The sequence below is a fragment of the Lygodium microphyllum genome, chromosome 3 (genome assembly GCF_053477565.2).
Source record: "Lygodium microphyllum isolate KBCC chromosome 3, Lygodium_microphyllum_v1.1.10, whole genome shotgun sequence".
NCBI classification, from domain to species: domain Eukaryota; kingdom Viridiplantae; phylum Streptophyta; class Polypodiopsida; order Schizaeales; family Lygodiaceae; genus Lygodium; species Lygodium microphyllum.
In genome coordinates, this window is record NC_141137.1 from 12,926,623 (window position 1) to 12,945,812 (window position 19,190).

Consider the following 19,190-nt stretch of genomic DNA (forward strand, 5'->3'; position numbering starts at 1 on the left):
TTCAAGTGATAGTTGCCTCAGAAGTGATTGGGAAAAGCAATCAGCATATATTTTCATAAATGAAATGAGATCCTTATCCAACTTAGACACATTCCCAACATTTTCATTATCATCTTTATCATTAGAAAAAACCAAGTACGCTGAAAAACGGTTTTTCATTACTTTTGAAATGGCAAAAGCTAATACAGTATGGACAAATTCCCCTTTCAATTTTACATCCAAGGTGTGGCCTTGCCCTTGAGTGACTTTGTCTCGAGAGTCGATCACTACATGTACATGATGGCACCAAGGCATACCAAGACATACATCACAACCCTCAAGCATTGCAATGAACTCTTCATTGTCCACATAACTCTATATATACAAGCAAAGCTTCCCAATCAAATGCTCCCATGGATCCCATCTCATCCTCTCTGATGCCTACGAGCTGCTATGGTGTGCAGATAAAATTGGCTCATGCTCCACTATCAAAGAAAATCAATGCATGATAATCCTTGATTCCCCCCCATGCTCTACAAACCTCAGTAATATCATCATTAGGCTTATCATCACTGACTACATCGAGCATTGAACCAATGGATATTTTGAGTTTTTTTCCCTTGGGATCTCCCTTATTTTCAATTTTTGCAGCTTGCTACCTATTGGGATAGTCATGCGCCCCTCCTATTCACATATAAAGCATTTATTAGCAACTATTAATTCTCTACAATTTGCAACCAATTTCCAAGCCTTTCCTTGCTATTTTTGCCTCTTCTCAACCTTATCCTCAAAGCTGCCCTTCTTTCCAGCCTTTGAAAACTTTTTGGATGGCTTCTCATCATCAACTTAAAAGCTTGAATCCTTTTCACACAGCAAGCATCGGATGTACTTGCCCTGCATCTATGAGTTGTGACATGCTAGTCACGATGGTCTTTATGCAAAAATTTCTGATTCGTTTAAGCAGCCCACAACAATACTTTTCAATTTGCTCACGAAGGGGAACACGATGATAAGAAGTAACTAGTAGCAATGCATCCCAAAACTTCTTATTATATTGCTCCAAATGTTTACATTGTGATGCATCCAACTTATTCAAAGCAGCTTAATATCCACTTAAAATGCTCCTCAATCAATTAAAGCAAACATTTTCTTAAATTGTATCCATGATGACCGTGCTCTACCTTGTATTAGAAGTGTGGGCCACCACTACAATGCATTTCCCTTGCAAAAGGTGCCTCTCAAATTTTAGAAGATTCAGTAAAGTCGCCTCCCGAGGTAGCTTGCATCAAACTGTTGAATGAAAGTCAAGGCTTTCAATCTATCTTGCACACCACTTAAGAGCTCAAACTTCGCCACTTTACCACCCTCATCATAGTCCTTCATCGATCCTTTAGAAACAAGTTATCATAAACTAGCGGCTATAAGAATATACATTTGTTATATTCGCATTACAAACAACACCATATGAAGTATTTCAATAAAAAACATTCATTCCTTAAGCCCCATACATACCACAAGGTGCAGATACATTATCATGTATGCCACTTTGTGCCCCAAGCATCATACCAATGCTACCATACATGGGGTTTTGCATACCACTATTAAACCTGGATACATTAGTCCTTTAATTCCATGATAACAAAATGTTATTTTTTTCCAATAGCATTCTTACTTTGTTCCTATTCTTAAAGTTGAGGTCTATTCACATGCCATCTGCAACTAATTTATACAATATGGAGCCAAAATATGTAGTAGAACATCTATATCTTTGTTCTATGATACCTTTGAATCTTTTCTTCATCATACAAATGAATTGGAAACAATATCATTTTAACCAATGCTACATACCATAAGAATTTGTACCATATATCCCCGTATGTTGTCCATGACCAGCCACACCGTGAACATCGTACCACCACCGAAGTACCCGAGGTACCCATATTTGCATGAACGCCTTGCTATCGACGAAAATCCATTGGATTGGCATTACCAAAATGGCCTTACATTTGCATATCTTACCCCATTGGTACCAATTGCTTTTGCTCATCACCAACTTTTGGTGCATCTTAAGGATGTCATGGCTACTCTTTGGGAGCTTCTTGTTGTCCCAAAGCCTTAGAGGATTACACCTTCTTCTTGTCCTTTTTGTCCTTCTTTGGAGAATTCAAAATCTCATGAACTATGGATCCTTGATCAACTAGGAAAAAATGTCGACCATTGCTTTCAACCCAACCCTAAACTAAGTCAAAAATTATTCATCTCCTTGTTGGTCATCAACATCTTGTGGCCTACAAGGACCCACTCCTTGCTCAACACCCACATTTTCAGCTTGCTACCCAATTTTATGCCTTGTCAAGATCACGCATTGCATTATCCCCTCCATTATGTGCATTTTAAAACAAAGAGACGTTATCATTGCTTCTCCCATCTTACTATATGAAGACATGCTTGCTATAATGCACTCAGTTGATCACAATTTCAGCAAGAATGCAACTTCTCTAACTTGTATGCAAGTGCCTCAAGCCCACCTACTCAAGGGAGTTGATACATCCTGGCAATGGAACCATGAAACCAGCTTTTGTTCTTGACAAGGGTGGTAATGACTTGATTATATACTAATTATAGCAAGCAATAAACTTAATGTTGGTTGGCTGGCCTCTTCAAATCCTCTAAAATTCCCAAATTTCAGCTGCTGAATTTTAAGTACTAGGCCCTAAATTATGAGCACACTTCTCAAGGTGACTGTCAAACCCTAATTTCTACTATAAACTAGGATTTACAACAATGAATCTCTGACTCCTTCACCTCCAGTGGTTGAATAGCCGAGTATGACTCAGATAACTTGAGAGATGGCTAGAGAATGAGAGAGAATTCAGAATTTTGTTGCAAAAATGGCTGAATTTTACTATGCAGCCCTATCAAATCTACCCTTGGTGCTATCGCCGACTGTCCCCTAGCCAAAATTGCTCTAGGCTCTTGGGTTGCTATCACCTAGTTCAATTGCTGCTCTCGATTGTTGCAAATGCTCCTAATCAACTAGCGATCACCTCCAACAACCTCCTCCCCAACTGGTAGACCTCCAAAATGACTCTCTCTTCCTATCCCAACCTCCAACCAGCATGCTCTCACTTGCATGGGCAAGTTTTGCCAAGTGGAAGCCTTGTAATTGCATTTTCCAGTAATTTTCAGCCAAATTAAATTAACTTTCAAAATATTGATTCTAAAATATTATTTAAAGCATTAATTCTTGCTTAAAAAATAATTTTACCAACCAACAATTAGGTTGGCTAGGCCAATTTTCCACCCAAGTATTCTTGAGCATTTATTAGCCCTTGAACTAGCATTAATTAGTTAATTAATGCCTACTCCCTAATGTCGCTATTGACACTAATAGCTAATAAAATGATTTAGGCCAAAATCTATCAACACATACTACCTAGTACCTATTTAGTAGTACTTGTTACAACTTTTGCCTTTGGCACCTATAGATACCTCGACATTCTCAGCCCGACATTGTGAAGTAATGTGCACCTAACATTTGCACATTTGATTAACAATTTGATGGCTAGGACTTCATAGAGAGACCATTGATGATGGCTAGGACTTCATAGAGAGACCATTGATGATGATGATATCACCCATAATCAAGAGCAAGCCCTCCACCCCACTCCCTACTATTAGAGCAAACTTAGAAACAGCATCCATAGTTGTAGATTGGATGTTGTAGAGGTACTCTTTAGAGCACAGACTTTCTTGCACAGGATATGCGGAGCTCCCACACCATAGATATCCCAAATTGGCATTGACTTCCTCCAAGCAACTAGCAAAGATGGGTGAGAAGGAATGTTGGTACTCACAGATGGCAACTTGGATGAGTTTACATGGGCTGGACATCAACCAACTCCCATCCTTTGACTATAGCCTCTGGACTATCCAAGACTCCCCCGCAGCTAATCTAAGCTGAATTTAGTCATTAGGGCTGATGTCTTGAGAGTTGAGACAAGGACAAATTGGATCCAAGCCTCTCTCTCCTTCTAGGACCGAAGATGGAGTTTTACCAAAACCACTTCCTACACATGCTTGAGGATGAACTTATCATCCAACCACAGTATATGGATACACATCTCTCCCACAATATGCACGCTACTATGGGACAAATGTGCACATCCTCCCATCAGCTAAGGATAGAGGCATGCAAATGGACAAATATTCCTAACAAGGATATGCAAGCTTTGTGACAATGAGCCCAAGACGGAGGAGCACTACATAAGCAAGTATACATTGTACTATAACATGTAGGAAAGGTACAACTACCTCTTCCCTGAGGGTTTCAACCCTTCACCATAACCCCTCGGCTATGTCATGGAGTATGAAGATCTGAGATATCTAGGGCTCTTTCTCCTAGAGCTCCATAAATACCGCAAACACTACTACGAGACAAGGGACCAACTTGCCGAGAGGAACCCACGAAGAGAGCAATGATGGATTTCTTCCATAGATCAAACCCCACAAGCACTAATAGTTAAATAGATATAGATTCATCATGCTAAACTACACCTACTCCACCCCACGAAGTTATACTAAATAGGGCCATTGCAATTTGCCAAGTATGGTGACCTGAACCACCTGCTCGACGACTAAGCGGCCCATACCATAGTCATATCACAAGACTCAACCCTCCACATATTAGTAGAGTGGCTATGTACCATATCATGGCTCGAATCATGTATTGATCTGGAGATGAAGAGAGGAGCTACTATAGCTAGATATTTTGAAAACACAATTTTAGACAAAGAGAGCTTTACATTCTAGATGTTAACTTTATACCACATACATTTTTCTTTCACTTTGATGATGAGATGACATTGGATATAGATGTACTTTGGTTTTGTCTTATAAATCACATTGGCCCTTTCCTTTCTTTTTCCATAACATGAATCGGATAGGCTAAACCAATTCCAGTAGGGACTTCTTGGTCTAATGAAGCAATGGCAAGAAAAACGAAATCATGTTGATCATAATGCATTGAGCAACTTTAAGTCTCAAATGGAAAGGCCAACCTTGAGACTTCTAGTACATAAACCTATCATGAATACGAGATGCCACCAATCCAACAAGGCACAAGGAGCTACCTCCACACCAATAGGATAACCCAAATGTCTGGTTATATTTCCCTTGGGGATCACAATACCATTCCAGCCCAAAGCCTGCAAATCATTTTCCGTACAAGAGAGCAGAGTGGATTTCTGAGCATTAATATGAAGTCTCGATGCCATAGCAAAAAGTCTCCACGCTACCATTGCCCGATCAGCATTCAAGCGATTTGCCTTTAGAAACATAAAGGAATCATCTACCAAAGATTGACCCAGAAGTTGGGCCCCACTCGGAAGAGACAAACCAACAATTTCACCTTGATTAGCCAACTCATCCAACAAAGAAAGCATCGGGTGAGTGACCAATGCAAACAACAAAGGGCTGAGAGGGCAGCCTTGCCGAAGGGACCGAGATAAGGCAATTTCATCAATGATCCCTCTGTTAAGTGCAATACGGACCACTACCCCCTGACCAATAGTATCCACAAGAGAAACTATACGTGGCCCAAACCCCATGGTGGACATTAGCTGCTTCAAAAAAGACCAACTTACATGATCAAATGCCTTTTCAATATCAAGCTAAAGCATAAAAATCTGCTGGCCCAAAGCTTTTGCAAAGTCAATCCCTAGCTAACCATTCAAGATATTGTGCATTATGTTTCGACCCTTAATGAAACCGTATTGACATGCTTGAATCGAATGTAGAAACATTTTTTGTAATCCGTTGGCAATGATTTTTTAGAAGATTTTGTATAAAGAGCCCATAACAGAAATGGGTCTCCCTTGTTTCAAAGAGGTAGGAGAGGGAATCCTAAGCAATAAGTGTTGGGAATAAAGAGCCATCGTGCCTTTTATATGTGCACGGGTGTGAACACACCCTTAGCACATTGTACTTTCATACATATATCTATCTAAAACCTAAAGTGGTACACTTGTCATTGTACCAAAAAACGTGTTCACTCTCTACTTTGCTTACTCGCACTCACTGAGCGTAAGGTCTGTCTACCTCTATCTCCGTGCCTATTCGATTCCTTCAAACTGGTATCAGAGTGTAAGGTGCTAAGCGTGCTGAGCACGATCGTCAATCAGGCTGAGACAGTCATGAGCTGCAAAAAGCGGACAGGCCGTGGAGAGTGTGCACTTGGCCCCAAGCGTGGAGCAGCCAAAACTATAGCCGTGTGGCCCCAGCGTGGAGTAACACGACAACCAGTCGAGCACGTTTGCAGTATCGCAGCGTGATGTGATGGGTAGTGGGCAGCAATCAACGCATGACGGAACCAGTAGCGGGCAAGGACAGGCCTGATGGGACGCGCGACGATGACAGGACCAGCGGGCGAGCGCGCGACGGGAAGGCCTGATGGATCAACAAACCCGTCATTCGAAACTTTTTTTTTCCAAAAAAAATCTTTTTCTCAAACTCCTTCCCCTAACTGGGGTTCGCGCGTGCAAGCACAAAACATCAAAATTCTGCAATTTTGGCCCAGAAAGTTGGGGCTTGCCAAACTAAGCATTGTTCATGAAAAATTGAGGCATCTGCGTCGGAATTGCAGGCATTGTGCGCATTTGAATTGGGGATTTCGCCAAAATTGTTGAAATTTTACTCATCTGAGTGAAATTTCTCAACATTTAGCCTAGAAATTTGGAGCCTTTCCCAGATTTGGAAAAGTTGATGCAGAACAAGCAAATTTGTCTCAGTAATTGCAAGAATTTGTGAAATTTTGTCCCCGACATTTGGGGCTTTGCATGTACATGCACAAATGGGTGAAATTAATCCAATTTCTCGACATTGAGGCACATTGGACCTCGTGCAATTTGGGGCTCTTGCAATTTGGGCAAAATTTGTGCAACATTTGGTCATTTTATGTACATACAAGTTAAATTCCGTGCAATTTGGGCATCAACACTTAGTGAAATTTGGGGGTTTTGCTGAAATTGCTTTATTTTGGCAAAATTGGACAATCCTATGCATGACAGAGGAAATGCAGATGTGCGTTTGACGCTTTTGAGCACAAAACTTTGGGGCTTTTGACCATTCGTGTCAAATTTTATGCCCATGGATACACGTACAACAGAAATTGCAGCTGAAATTTTCGAATTTCTCATGTAATGTGATGCACATGCCCTTTGGAACAGCTGTAATCAGTTGGATAATGCTATAGCACTTGATTTGGTACTTCTGAAAACTGAATTACAGATCTGAAATCTGTACTTCTGCATGGTCATTTATTGCTGATTGGTGCTTTTTGTACCTTGGTCACTTGGGTGACAGTTTGGGCCTGCATTTACTGGTTTTTTGGTCACTTTTGAGCTGAAAACCATGGCTGGCAGCAATGATAGCAGTAATTTGATGCATATAAAGAAGCTTGAAGGCGCACATAATTTTGCAGTGTGGCAAAAACAGTGCTACAATATTCTATTACAAAAGAAGCAGGAAAAGCCAATCAAAACTAAAGGGGCAAAGCCTGCGGACATGGATCAAGACGATTAGGATCAATTGAATGAGCTTGCACGCTCAACCATAGAGCTATCGATTTTTGATGCCTTGCTCTTCAACATTGAAGGTTTGGATTCTGCATATGCTATATGGACTAGGCTGGAAGAACTGTATCCATAGAAGAGCGCTGCAAGTAAAGTGTATTGGCTAAAAAATCTTATGGATTTGTGTATAAAAGAAGGTACAGCAATGTCTACTCACGTGAGTGAGTTTAACTCCATTTTCGGCCAACGGGTTGCCTTGAAGTTCATGATTGATGAGGAATTTAAGGCTACTTTCTTGCTTTGCACTCTACCAAAGAGTTGGGATACATTTAGGACTGCTATGAGCAATTCTAATGTGATCCTTTTGTATGCTGATGTAGAGAGTCCTCTACTTATGGAAGAGATGAATCGGCAGAACAATGCATCCAGTAAGTCTTCCAATGCTTTGCATACTAGGGGCAAATCACAACAAAAGGGCAAATATGATCGCAAGGGACGCAGTAAATCACGTGGCAAAGATATTGAATGTCATCATTGTGGCAAGAAGGGTCACTTTAAACATGACTGCTACAAATGGAAGAAAGAGAAAGGAAAAGGCAAGAAGACAGATGATTGTAAGGAAAAGAAAGACAGTCAGCCTAAGAAAAGCAGTGTAAAAATTGAAGAGGTGAATGTAGTCACTCATGACAGTGACAGTGGGAGTGATGTACTCTTTGTCTCTTCACATTTTGGTGCTCATGCTCTACTTGCAGATATAGATGATGACATGCATACCTGGATTCTTGATTCAGGTGCTTCCTTTCATGTCACCCCTCATCGTGAGTGGTTTTCTGCATACACAGGGGGTCAACATGGTGTTGTCCATCTTGGGGACAACTATGCATGTGAGATTGCAGGTATTGGCAGTGTGTAGTTACAATTTCAGCATGGCTGTCTTTACACTTCAGCATGTACGGCATGTACCTCAGCTCAAGAAGAGGTTGATCAACACAAGGCAACTAGATGATGATGGTTTTCATACCACCTTCAGTGATGGAAAATGGAAGATCGGTAAGGGATCTAGGGTTATTGCCAGAGGTTGCAAGAGTGATACGTTGTATCCACTTCATGTATCTAGTGTGCGTGACCATGTTGTTGCCGTGACCGAGCAACCAAGTGTTTCTTTGTGGCATGGCCGGTTGGGACACGAAAGTGCTTTCTCGCTTGGGTTACTTGCCTTGTCTTCATTATGCTAATTTTGAGCATTGTGATCATTGTATTTATGGCAAACATGCACAGACTTCTCACAAAAAGTCTCTTTCTTTGAAATCTTCTCCTCTAGAGTTAGTACATTCAGATGTATGTCAAATGCCAGGATTGTCTTTAGGAGGAAAGAAATATTTTGTCACCTTTGTCGATGATGCTACAAGGAAAGTATAGATTTACCCTATTCGTAGCAAGGATGAAGTGCTTGACAAGTTTAAAAAATTCTTGGCATTGGCTGAAAATCAGACAAATAAGACACTTAAGTGTCTTCGGTCTAACAATGGTAGGGAATATGTGTCCAAAGCCTTTCAAGCATTTTGTGACAGCAAAGGGATGAAGAGAGAGCTCACTGCCCCTCATAATCCACCCCAAAATGGAGTTGCAGAGCGTATGAATCGGACCATACAGGATAAGGTCCGTACGATGATGTCTCATGCTGCATTACCCCATGGTTTTTGGGCATAGGCTGTTATGACAACCATTCACTTGATTAATTGGTCACCAAACAGGTCTTTGGGGAGGGGGAGTTTCCCAAGAAGCATGGTCAGGCAAGCCACCTTCATATGCTCATCTAAAAGTGTTTGGCTGCGAGGCTTTTGTGCACATTCGTAAAGAAAAACGCAACAAACTTGAGCCAAAGTCCTGTAAATGCATTTTCCTAGAATATGGTGACGAGGGAGAAATGGGGTATAAATTGTGGGATCCTGAGAAAAGGAAAATAGTACGCAACAATGACGTTATCTTCCGAGCAGATCGCATGCACAAACAACCCGAAAAGACTGAGGAGGTCCGTAGGGTTGTATTCCAGGAAGAAATACCTTTTGGAGAGCAAAATGCGCATGTTGTATAGCAACAAATACCTGCTGTAAATGAACCTGTAAATGCAAAAAATAATGCTGGAAATGATCAGCCAGCTATTGCCCATGATAATCAGCCACTACATGTGCATGAACAGCGAGGGAGGCAAAGCTGTTAATGCTGATTTGCAGGCTGAAATGCCAGGACAGCATGCTCAAAATGGAAATTTGCAGAAATAGCCAGCAAGCAATGACCATTGGATTAGGAGATCATCTAGGGCTACTAGACAACCTGACAGATTTGTTCCTAGTGCAATTCATGTGGCTAAGTATGTCATGTTGACAGACTGTGGTAAACCGTCTTGCTTCAAAGAAGCAATGGACAGACAAGACAGCAAGAAATGGTATAAAGCCATGCTGTCAGAAATGGAGCCATGCTGTCAGAAATGGAATCTCTTGACAAAAATGGCACTTCGGACTTGGTGCAGTTGCCTAAAGGGCAGAAAACCCTTCCATGCAAATGGGTTTACAGAATGAAGGTCACTTCTAGTTCCTCACCAAAGTACAAAGCAAGATTGGTTGCAAAGGGATACAAGTAGGAGCATGGGATTGACTTTGATGAGATTTTCTCTCCTATGGTCAAGATGGCTACATTGAGAACCATTTTGGGCTTGGTTGCAGTTGAGGATATGGAGCTTATACAGATGGATGTAAAGACTGCGTTTTTACATGGTGATTTGCATGAAGACATATATATGCAGCAGCGTGAAGGGTTTGTTAAACAAGGGAAGGAAAAAATGGTATGTAAATTCAAAAGAATTTTGTATGGGCTGAAACAAGCACCAAGAGAATGGTATCATAAGTTTGATACATTCATACAGTCCAAGTCTTTCATAGAAGTCAAGTGGATCACTGCTTGTACACCAAGAAGGCAGCAGATGGCAGCCTGATTATCTCGGTTTTGTATGTTGATGACATGCTGATTGCTAACAAGGATACTCATGCCTTGGATTCATTGAATCAAAGTCTTCATGGCAGCTTTGACATGAAAGATCTGGGTGATGCAAATCACATTCTTGGCATGCGAAAACTCAGAGATAGATCTAAAGGTTTACTCTATCTATCTCAGCAAGAGTATATCTCCAAAGTTTTGCAGTGTTTCAATATGGAGGTGGGAAAAACAATTGGGGTTCCATTGTCTCCATATGTAAAACTCAGTGCACAGGACAACCCTACATTTAATGATGAGAAGGCTGAAATGGCCAAGATACCATATGCTTCAATTGTTGGCAGTTTGATATATGCTATGGTTGCTACATGTCCTGACATTGCTTTTGCAATGGGAGTGGTTAGCAGATACATGGCAACCCCTGGCAAGAATCATTGGGATACAGTGAAAGGTATTATGAGATACATCAAAGGCACGAAGAAGTTGTGCATCTGCTTTGGAAAGCAAAAGGCATCTGTTGTTGGCTTTACAGATGCAGACTATGCTGGTCCTGCAGACTTTCACAGGCAGAGCGGTCTCTTGGATCTCCAAGCTACAAAAGTGTGTTGCATTGTCTACTACAGAGGCAGAGTATGTAGCTCCCACTGAGGCATGCAAGGAGGCTTTATGGCTTTCACATCTCGTGGGAGAGCTTGGCATCACAGAGTTACCTGTTCTCCATTATGATAGTCAGAGTGCTATCATGCTAGCACGGAATCATATCTTTCATGCAAAGACAAAGCACATATAGGTGAAGTATCACTTCATTAGAGATGTACTTGACAGCAAGAGCATTGAGCTTGTCAAAGTGCATACAAATGATAATCCTGCAAACCTTCTCACAAAGGGTCTTCCAGTAGAGCGGTTTGCTTATTGCCAACAGATGATGGGAGTTGGATAGATATATTTACTTCAGCTTTGTACATACTTAGACTTAGCTGATTCTGTTCTCCTCTTAAGGCACATTGCCTTTAGGTGGCAGGTTGTTGGGAATTAAAGGGCATTCGTGCCTTTTATATGTGCACGGGTGTGAACACACCCTTAGCACATTGTACTTTCATACATATATCTATCTAAAACCTAAAGTGGTACACTCGTCATTGTACCGAAAAACGTGTTCACTCTCTACTCTGCTTACTCGCACTCTCTTTGTCTCTCTCACTGAGTGTAAGGTCTGTCTACCTCTATCTCCGTGCCTGATCGATTCCTTCAATAACCAAATCACTGCAATCTTCCAATCTGAAGACATAACACCAGAATTCCAAACTTGCTTACACAAGCAAGTCAACGGATCCTTAAATTGTTCAACATTGGCTGAAAACAACTGATTAGGAAGGCCATCCCAACCAAGCCTTTTCCTTCTAGGCAAATGGGACAGCACCTCTTCCACTTCATCCTCCGAAATATCAGCCTCCATTAGGGCTACCCATTCTGGTTGAACCTAATTACTAACTAGGCCAAAAATATATTTGTGAGCTGAGTGTACAACATCGGAGAGAGTCTCTTGAGGGCCCAACAGTGATTTATAACAATCTACACAGGATTGAATGATGGATGCAGGATCTGTCACCATAACACCTTGCTCATTCTTCAAATGCACAATATTTTCCCGAGCGTATTTCTGATGTAATCGAGCAAAGAATTCATGAGATTAGCAATTATTTTGTGGATCTCTCTCTCTCTCTCTCTCAAATTTATCTACACTTTTAATCTTTTTAAACATAGTTTTTCCAGCTTTTTCAATTTTCCATACTTCTCATCCCAATCTACCATGTAGACCTACACGTAAATTTATCTCTATCTCTTCTTCTCTAATGAGTGATGATGATACCAATTGTATTGGTTATGGTCTCATAGGCCATTCTGGCCTTTTAGAGACATTAATAGATCTTATCTTATCTCTTTCATGGCTACCTTAATCCTCCCTTCTCTAACGCCTATACTAAATGACTATGCAAAATATGGAAATTGAATCCAAGACCATCTGGTCACCATGCGTTCAACTTAACCAACCAAGCTACACCCTCTCTCTCTCTCTCTCTCTCTCTCTCTCTCTCTCTCTCTCAAATTTATCTACACTCTTTTGATCTTTTTAAACATAGTTTTTTCAGCTTTTTCAATTTTCCATACTTCTCATCCCAATCTACCATGTAGACCTACACATAAATTTATCTCTATCTCTTCTTCTCTAATGAGAGATGATGATACCAATTGTATTGGTTATGGTCCCATAGGCCATTCTGGCCTTTTAGAGACATTAATAGATCTTATCTTATCTTATCTCTTTCATGGCTACCTTAATCCTCCCTTCTCTAACGCCTATACTAAATGACTATGCAAAATATGGGAATTGAATCCAAGACCATCTGGTCACCATGCGTTCAACTTAACCAACCAAGCTACACCCTCTCTCTCTCTCTCTCTCTCTCTCTCTCTCTCTCTCATATATGATTGCTTACACCATGATTGTTAAAATTTCAACAAGCAACAAATGATTTGTACATTTTGACCTCCCCAGTCAAATTACAACTTTAATCAAATTCAAATAAGGCAACTACATTTATAAAAATTTATGCCATGTTCATTTGAATGTATGTAAAAGTTTCAACATGCTCCAACCCACTCTTACAATGAGAACAACCCATAAGAACCCCTTTCTCAACTTAATAGTCTTATGCCTTTCTTGATTCCTATGTGGACGGCCTTTGTAAAAATAGGCCTTCGACTATGAAAAGCAATAAACTAAACTTAAGACCAAGCAACACAAAAGAGCTTGAAGACAAAACGTGATGCAAAGTTTACCAATCAAACTATTAAGCCTACCTATAAAAGGTCAACAAACAAGTTAGTAAGTTTTACTACCTAGAAAATGTCAAACAACCCTCTCAATCACTAAACCATAATAAGAGAACAAGTACAAAAGTATGACATTGAGAAGAGAGAATATTTGGCATTGGATCCGTATACACTTCATTACAGCTTGTTATAATGAAAGGAAAAACAATAAGACAAATGGCATGAAACCATAAACAAATCAATACACTTACCAACACTTTATTGATTGAACACCGAACTTTATTGGTCGAGGCGTGAACAAATCTGGTTGCAAAGCTCGATGCTGGAACATCAGCATAAGCTACTGATGGTAGAAGCTACATTGCAACATCCACAATTACTCTCTCTCTCTCTCTCTCTCTCTCTCTCTCTCTCTCTCTCTCTCTCTCTCTCTCGCATAAAAAGTACAAGATTACATAGTTACAAGATACAAGATGGCTCTAGGCCATCGTGCATAAAATCTGAGACATCACAATGAAGGTACAAAGGAAGCAGAGTGACTAAGGGGGGGCGAAAGAAACTACAGTGTGCCAAGCAAGCAAATGCTGTCCAGGGAGAATATATATTAACTCAATCAAGTCTAGCTGCCAATGAAGAAACCCTTTCAAGCGTGCTATATGATTTGCACGCCCGATGAAGCATCAAGGATGAATGCATTCCTCATGGTCCATATATGCCAATAACACCCTAGAAGCGTAAGAAAGGAAAGAGCACTTTCATATCAGCCTACACGGGATCCACAAACTTGGGATATCCAAAGACCCAGTCCTTTGGAAACATTGGTAGCCCAACCACTCGAAACCAAATGGCCAGTAGTAATGACCATACCTTCCTCGCGACTGGGCAAGTAAGGAACCGTTGGTGGGGAGTTTCAAACGACGTTTGACAAAAAAAGTAATATGTTGGGAATAAAGGCCCTCGTGCCTTTTAATGTGCTCGAATGTGAACACACCCTTAGCACTTGTACTTACACATATATATCTATCTAAAAACCTAAAGTAGTACACTCCTCATTGTACCCTGAAATTGTGCACACTCTCTACTCTGCTCTCTCTCACTCTCTCTGTCTCTCCGCGGGTAACGAGCACCAACTGTCTCGATCTTTGTGCCTCCCGATCACTACAAATTGGTATCAAAGTAGGCAAGAGACAACTCAGGTGTTCAAGAGTCCCAGTTGGACTCAACGAGCAAGAGTTGTCACAGGCGAGCAAGAGTTGTCACAAGCTTGCAGGTCGTGCACGCTTTCCGAAGTTGGCACCAGTCCTCAGCAAGCGGTCAAGTGCGAGTAGGAGTCGCTGGCGGGCAATAGTCAATAGGAGTGTGCGACAGGGCAGCTCACTAGGCGGCGTAAGTCAAGCTGCAGCATCATGGATAGTCAATAGGAGTGTGCGACAGGGCAGCTGACGTGTTGCCAGTCAAACAAAATATGGTGGGCAACAGGACTGTGTGGCAGGCAACAGGGCTACGCTACACACGCAACGAGCCTCCACACGCGACGGGACTAGAGGCAAGCTACACACGCAACGTGACTGCGGATCTTCCATGTGACAGGCATCTGGCTAAGGTCAACGGCCTTTTTTTTATTTACTTCTTTTTTTTACCCCTTCTGTCGGGTGTTCACACCTACAAGCACAAATAAAAATCTATGTCTTGAAATTTGGGTGTTTTCCCAAATTTGTGCCCGACACACATCGCAGTGTTCTCTGGACCAAAAACTGCAGACATTGAATGCGCAAGCCTCATAAAATTTTTTGGGATTCTCAATTGCAAGTGATATTTTTTCCTTGGATGAGTCAATTTCACTAAAATTTGTGCAATCTCGGCCCAAAAATTTGGGGCTTTTCTCGGATTTGGGGATTGTGATGCAGGACAAGACAATTTGTCTCTGAAATCGCAGGAATTTTGTGACATCTTGCCTCCGACATTTAGGGCTTTTCATGTATAAACACAAATTGGACTGAAATTTACCCAATTTCTCGATATTGATGCACATTGGACCCCGTGCAATTTGGGGCTTTTGCAGTTTGAGCAAAATTTATGCACCATTTGGTCATTTTATGTACGTGCAAGCTCAAGTCCATACAATTGTGGACATCCAACACTTGAAAAATTTGGGGGTTTTGCTAAAATTGCTCTATTTTGGCAAAATTGGTATGTTCTATGCATAACACCAAAAATGGAGATGTGTGGTTGATGCTTTGAGCACAAAAAATTTTGGGGCTTTTGACCGTCGTGTCAAATTTTATGCCCATGGGTACATGTACAACAGAAATTGCAGCCAAAATTCGGGATTTCTCATGTAATGTGATGTATATGCCCTTGGAACACCTGTAATCAGTTGTGGAATGTTGTAGCACATGGTTTGTTGCTTCTGAAAATTTAATTATAAATCTGAAATCTCGACTTCTACGTGGTCATTTATTGCTGGTTGGTACTTATTTGTACCTTGGTCACTTGTGTGACAGTTTGGGCCTGCATTTGTTGAATTTTTTGGTCACATTTGGGCTGAAAATCATGGCTGGCAGCAATGACAACAGTAATCTCATGCACATAAAGAAGCTTGAAGGAGCACATAACTTTGCAGTCTGGCAAAAACTATGCTGCAATATCCTGTTGCAAAAGAAGCAAGCAAAGCCAATTACAACCAAACGGGCAAAGCCCATAGACATAGAGCACGAAGATTGGGATGAGTTAGATGAGCTTGCACGCTCAACCATCAAGCTATCGATTTCTGATACCTCGTTGTTTAACATTGAAGATTTGGATTCTGCATAAGCTATATGGACTGGACTGGAAGATCTGTATGCACAGAAAAGTGCTGCAAGCAAAGTGTATTGGCTGAAAAAGCTTATGGGTTTGCATATGAAAGAGGGTACAGCAATGTCTACTCACTTGAGTGAGTTTAACTCCATTTTCAGCCAGCTGGTTGCCTTGAAGTTCTTGATTGATGAAGAATTTAAGGCTACGTTCTTGCTTTGCACTCTTCCAGAGAGTTGGAATACATTCAGGACTGCTATGAGCAATTCCAATGCGATTCTTTTGTATGCTGATGTAGAGAGGGCTCTACTCATGAAAGAAATGAACCGGCAAAACAATGCATCCAGTAAGTCCTCTAACGCTTTGCATACTAGGGGCAGATCACAACGGAAAGGCAAATCTGATTGCAAGGGATGCAGTAAATCACATGGCAAAGATGTTGAATGCCACCATTGTGGTAAGAAGGGTCACTTTAAACGTGATTGCTACAAATGGAAGAAAGAGAAAGGAAAGGGCAAGAAGATAGATAATAGTAAGGAAGAGAAAAAGGAATATCAGCCCAAGAAGAGCAATGTCAAAATTGAAGAGGTGAATGTAGTCACTCATGATAATGAGGAAGTGGGAATGACGTACTTTTGGTCTCTTCACACTTTGGGACACATGCTTTACTTGCAGATACAGATGAGGACATGCATACCTGGATTCTCGATTCAGGTGCTTCCTTTCATGTCACTCCTCATCGAGAGTGGTTCTCTACCTATACAAGGGGTCAACATGGTATTGTCCATCTTGGGGACAACTATGCATATGACATTGCAGGTGTTGGCAGTGTGCAGTTGCAAATTCAACATGGCTTTGTCTTCACACTTCAGCATGTACGACATGTACCTCAGCTCAAGAAAAGCTTGATTAGCACACGGCAACTAGATGATGATGGTTTTCATACCACCTTTGGTGATGGAAAATGGAAGATTTGTAAGGGATCTAGAGTGATTGCCAGAGGTTGTAAAAGTGATACATTGTATCCTCTCCATGTATCTAGTGTGAATAATCATGTTGTTGCCGTGACCGAGCAACCAAGCATTTCTTTGTGGCATGGCCAGTTGGGACACATGAGTCAAACAGGAATAAAAGTGCTTTCTCGTTTGGGTTACTTGCCTTGTCTTTGTTATGCTAATTTTGAGCATTGTGATCATTGTATTTATGGTAAACATGCACAGACGTCTCACAAAAAATCTCTTTCGTTGAAATCTTCTCCTCTAGATTTAGTACATTTAGAAGTATGTCAGATACCAAGATTATCTTTAGAGGGAAAGAAATATTTTGTCACCTTTGTCGATGATGCAACATGGAAGGTATGGGTTTATCCTATTTGTAGCAAGGATGAAGTGTTTGACAAGTTTAAAAAATTATTGGCATTGGTTAAAAATCAAACTAATAAGATACTCAAGTGTCTTTGCTCTGATAATGGTGGGGAATATATGTCTAAGGCCTTTCAAGCATTTTGTGACAGCAAAGGATAAAGATAGAGCTCATTGCTCCTCATAATCCACCCCAAAATGGAGTTGCAGAGAATATGAATCGGACCATACACGATAAGGTCCGTACGATGTTGTCTCATGCTGCATTACTCTATGGTTTTTGGGCACAAGTTGTTTTGACAGAAGTACACTTGATTAATCGGTTACCAAACAGGTCTTTTTTTTTTTGGGGGGGGGGGGGGGGGGGGGGGGGTTCCCCCAAGAAGCGTGGTTGGGCAAGCCACCTTCATATGCTCACTTGAAAGTGTTTGGCTGGGAGGCTTTTATGCACATTCGTAAAGAAAAACGTAGCAAACTTGAGCTAAAGTCCTGTAAATGCATTTTTCTAGAATATGGTGACGAGGGTGAAATGGGGTATAGACTGTGGGATCCTAAGAAAAGGAAAGTAGTACGCAGCAATGAGGTTATCTTCCGAGAAGATCGCATGCATAAACAGCCCGAAAAGACTAAGAAGGTACGTAGGATTGTATTCCGGGAAGAAACACCTTTTGGAGAGCAAAATGTGCTCAATGTACAACAGCAAATACCTGGTGTAAATGAACTTGTAAATGTAGAAAATAATGCTAGAAATGATCAGCCAGCTATTGCCCATGATAATGAGCCACTACATGTGCAAGAACAGCCAAGACAGCAAAGCTGTTAATGCTGATTTACAGGCTGAAATGCCAGCACAGCATGCTGAAAATGGAAATTTGCAAGAACAGCCAGCAAACAATGATCATTGGGTTAAGAGATTGTCTAGGGCTACTAGACAACCTAATAGATTTGTTCCTAGTGCAAACAATGTGGCTAATTATGTCATGTTGACAGACTGTGTTGAACCATCTTGCTTCAAGGAAGCAATGGACAGACAGGACAATAAGAAATAGTATAAAGCCATGTTTTCAAAGATGGAATCTCTTGAGAAAAATGGCACTTGGGACTTGGTGCAATTGCCTAAAGGGCAAAAAACACTTCCATGCAAATGGGTTTACAAGATGAAGGTCACTTTTGGTTCCTCACCAAAGTACAAAGCAAGATTGGTTGCAAAGGGGTACAAGCAAGAGCATGGAATTGACAGTCTCAAGGTTTCCATAGAAGTCAAGTGGATCACTGCTTATACACTAAGAAGGCAGCGGATGGTAGCTTGATTATCTTGGTTCTGTATGTTGATGATATGTTGATTGTTGGCAGGGATACTCATGCCTTGGACTCTCTGAAGCAAAGTCTTCATGGCAGCTTTGACATGAAGGATCTTGGTGATACAAATCACATTCTTGACATGCGAATTCTCAGAGATAGGTCAAAAGGATTGCTCTATCTATCTCAGCAGGAGTATATCTCCAAGGTTTTGCAGTGTTTCAATATGGAGAGGGGGGGAAAACAATTGGGATTCCATTGTCTCCATATGTGAAACACAGTGCAGTGGACAACCCTACATCTGATGATGAGAAGGCTGAAATGGCCAAGATACCGTATGCTTCAGATGTTGGCAATT

The 19,190-nt window shown here is 41.1% G+C and overlaps 1 protein-coding gene across 1 annotated transcript in view; it reads right to left on the minus strand.

Annotated features, from left to right (window-relative positions):
* The window catches only part of FY (Transducin/WD40 repeat-like superfamily protein), a 107,277-nt gene that overhangs the window by 51,060 nt on the left and 37,027 nt on the right, over positions 1-19,190 (minus strand). The window contains exon 4 of the mRNA XM_087668484.1: positions 13,628-13,732. Coding sequence (XP_087524610.1) covers positions 13,628-13,732 — 105 coding nt within the window. The remainder of the gene's footprint in view (positions 1-13,627; positions 13,733-19,190) is intronic.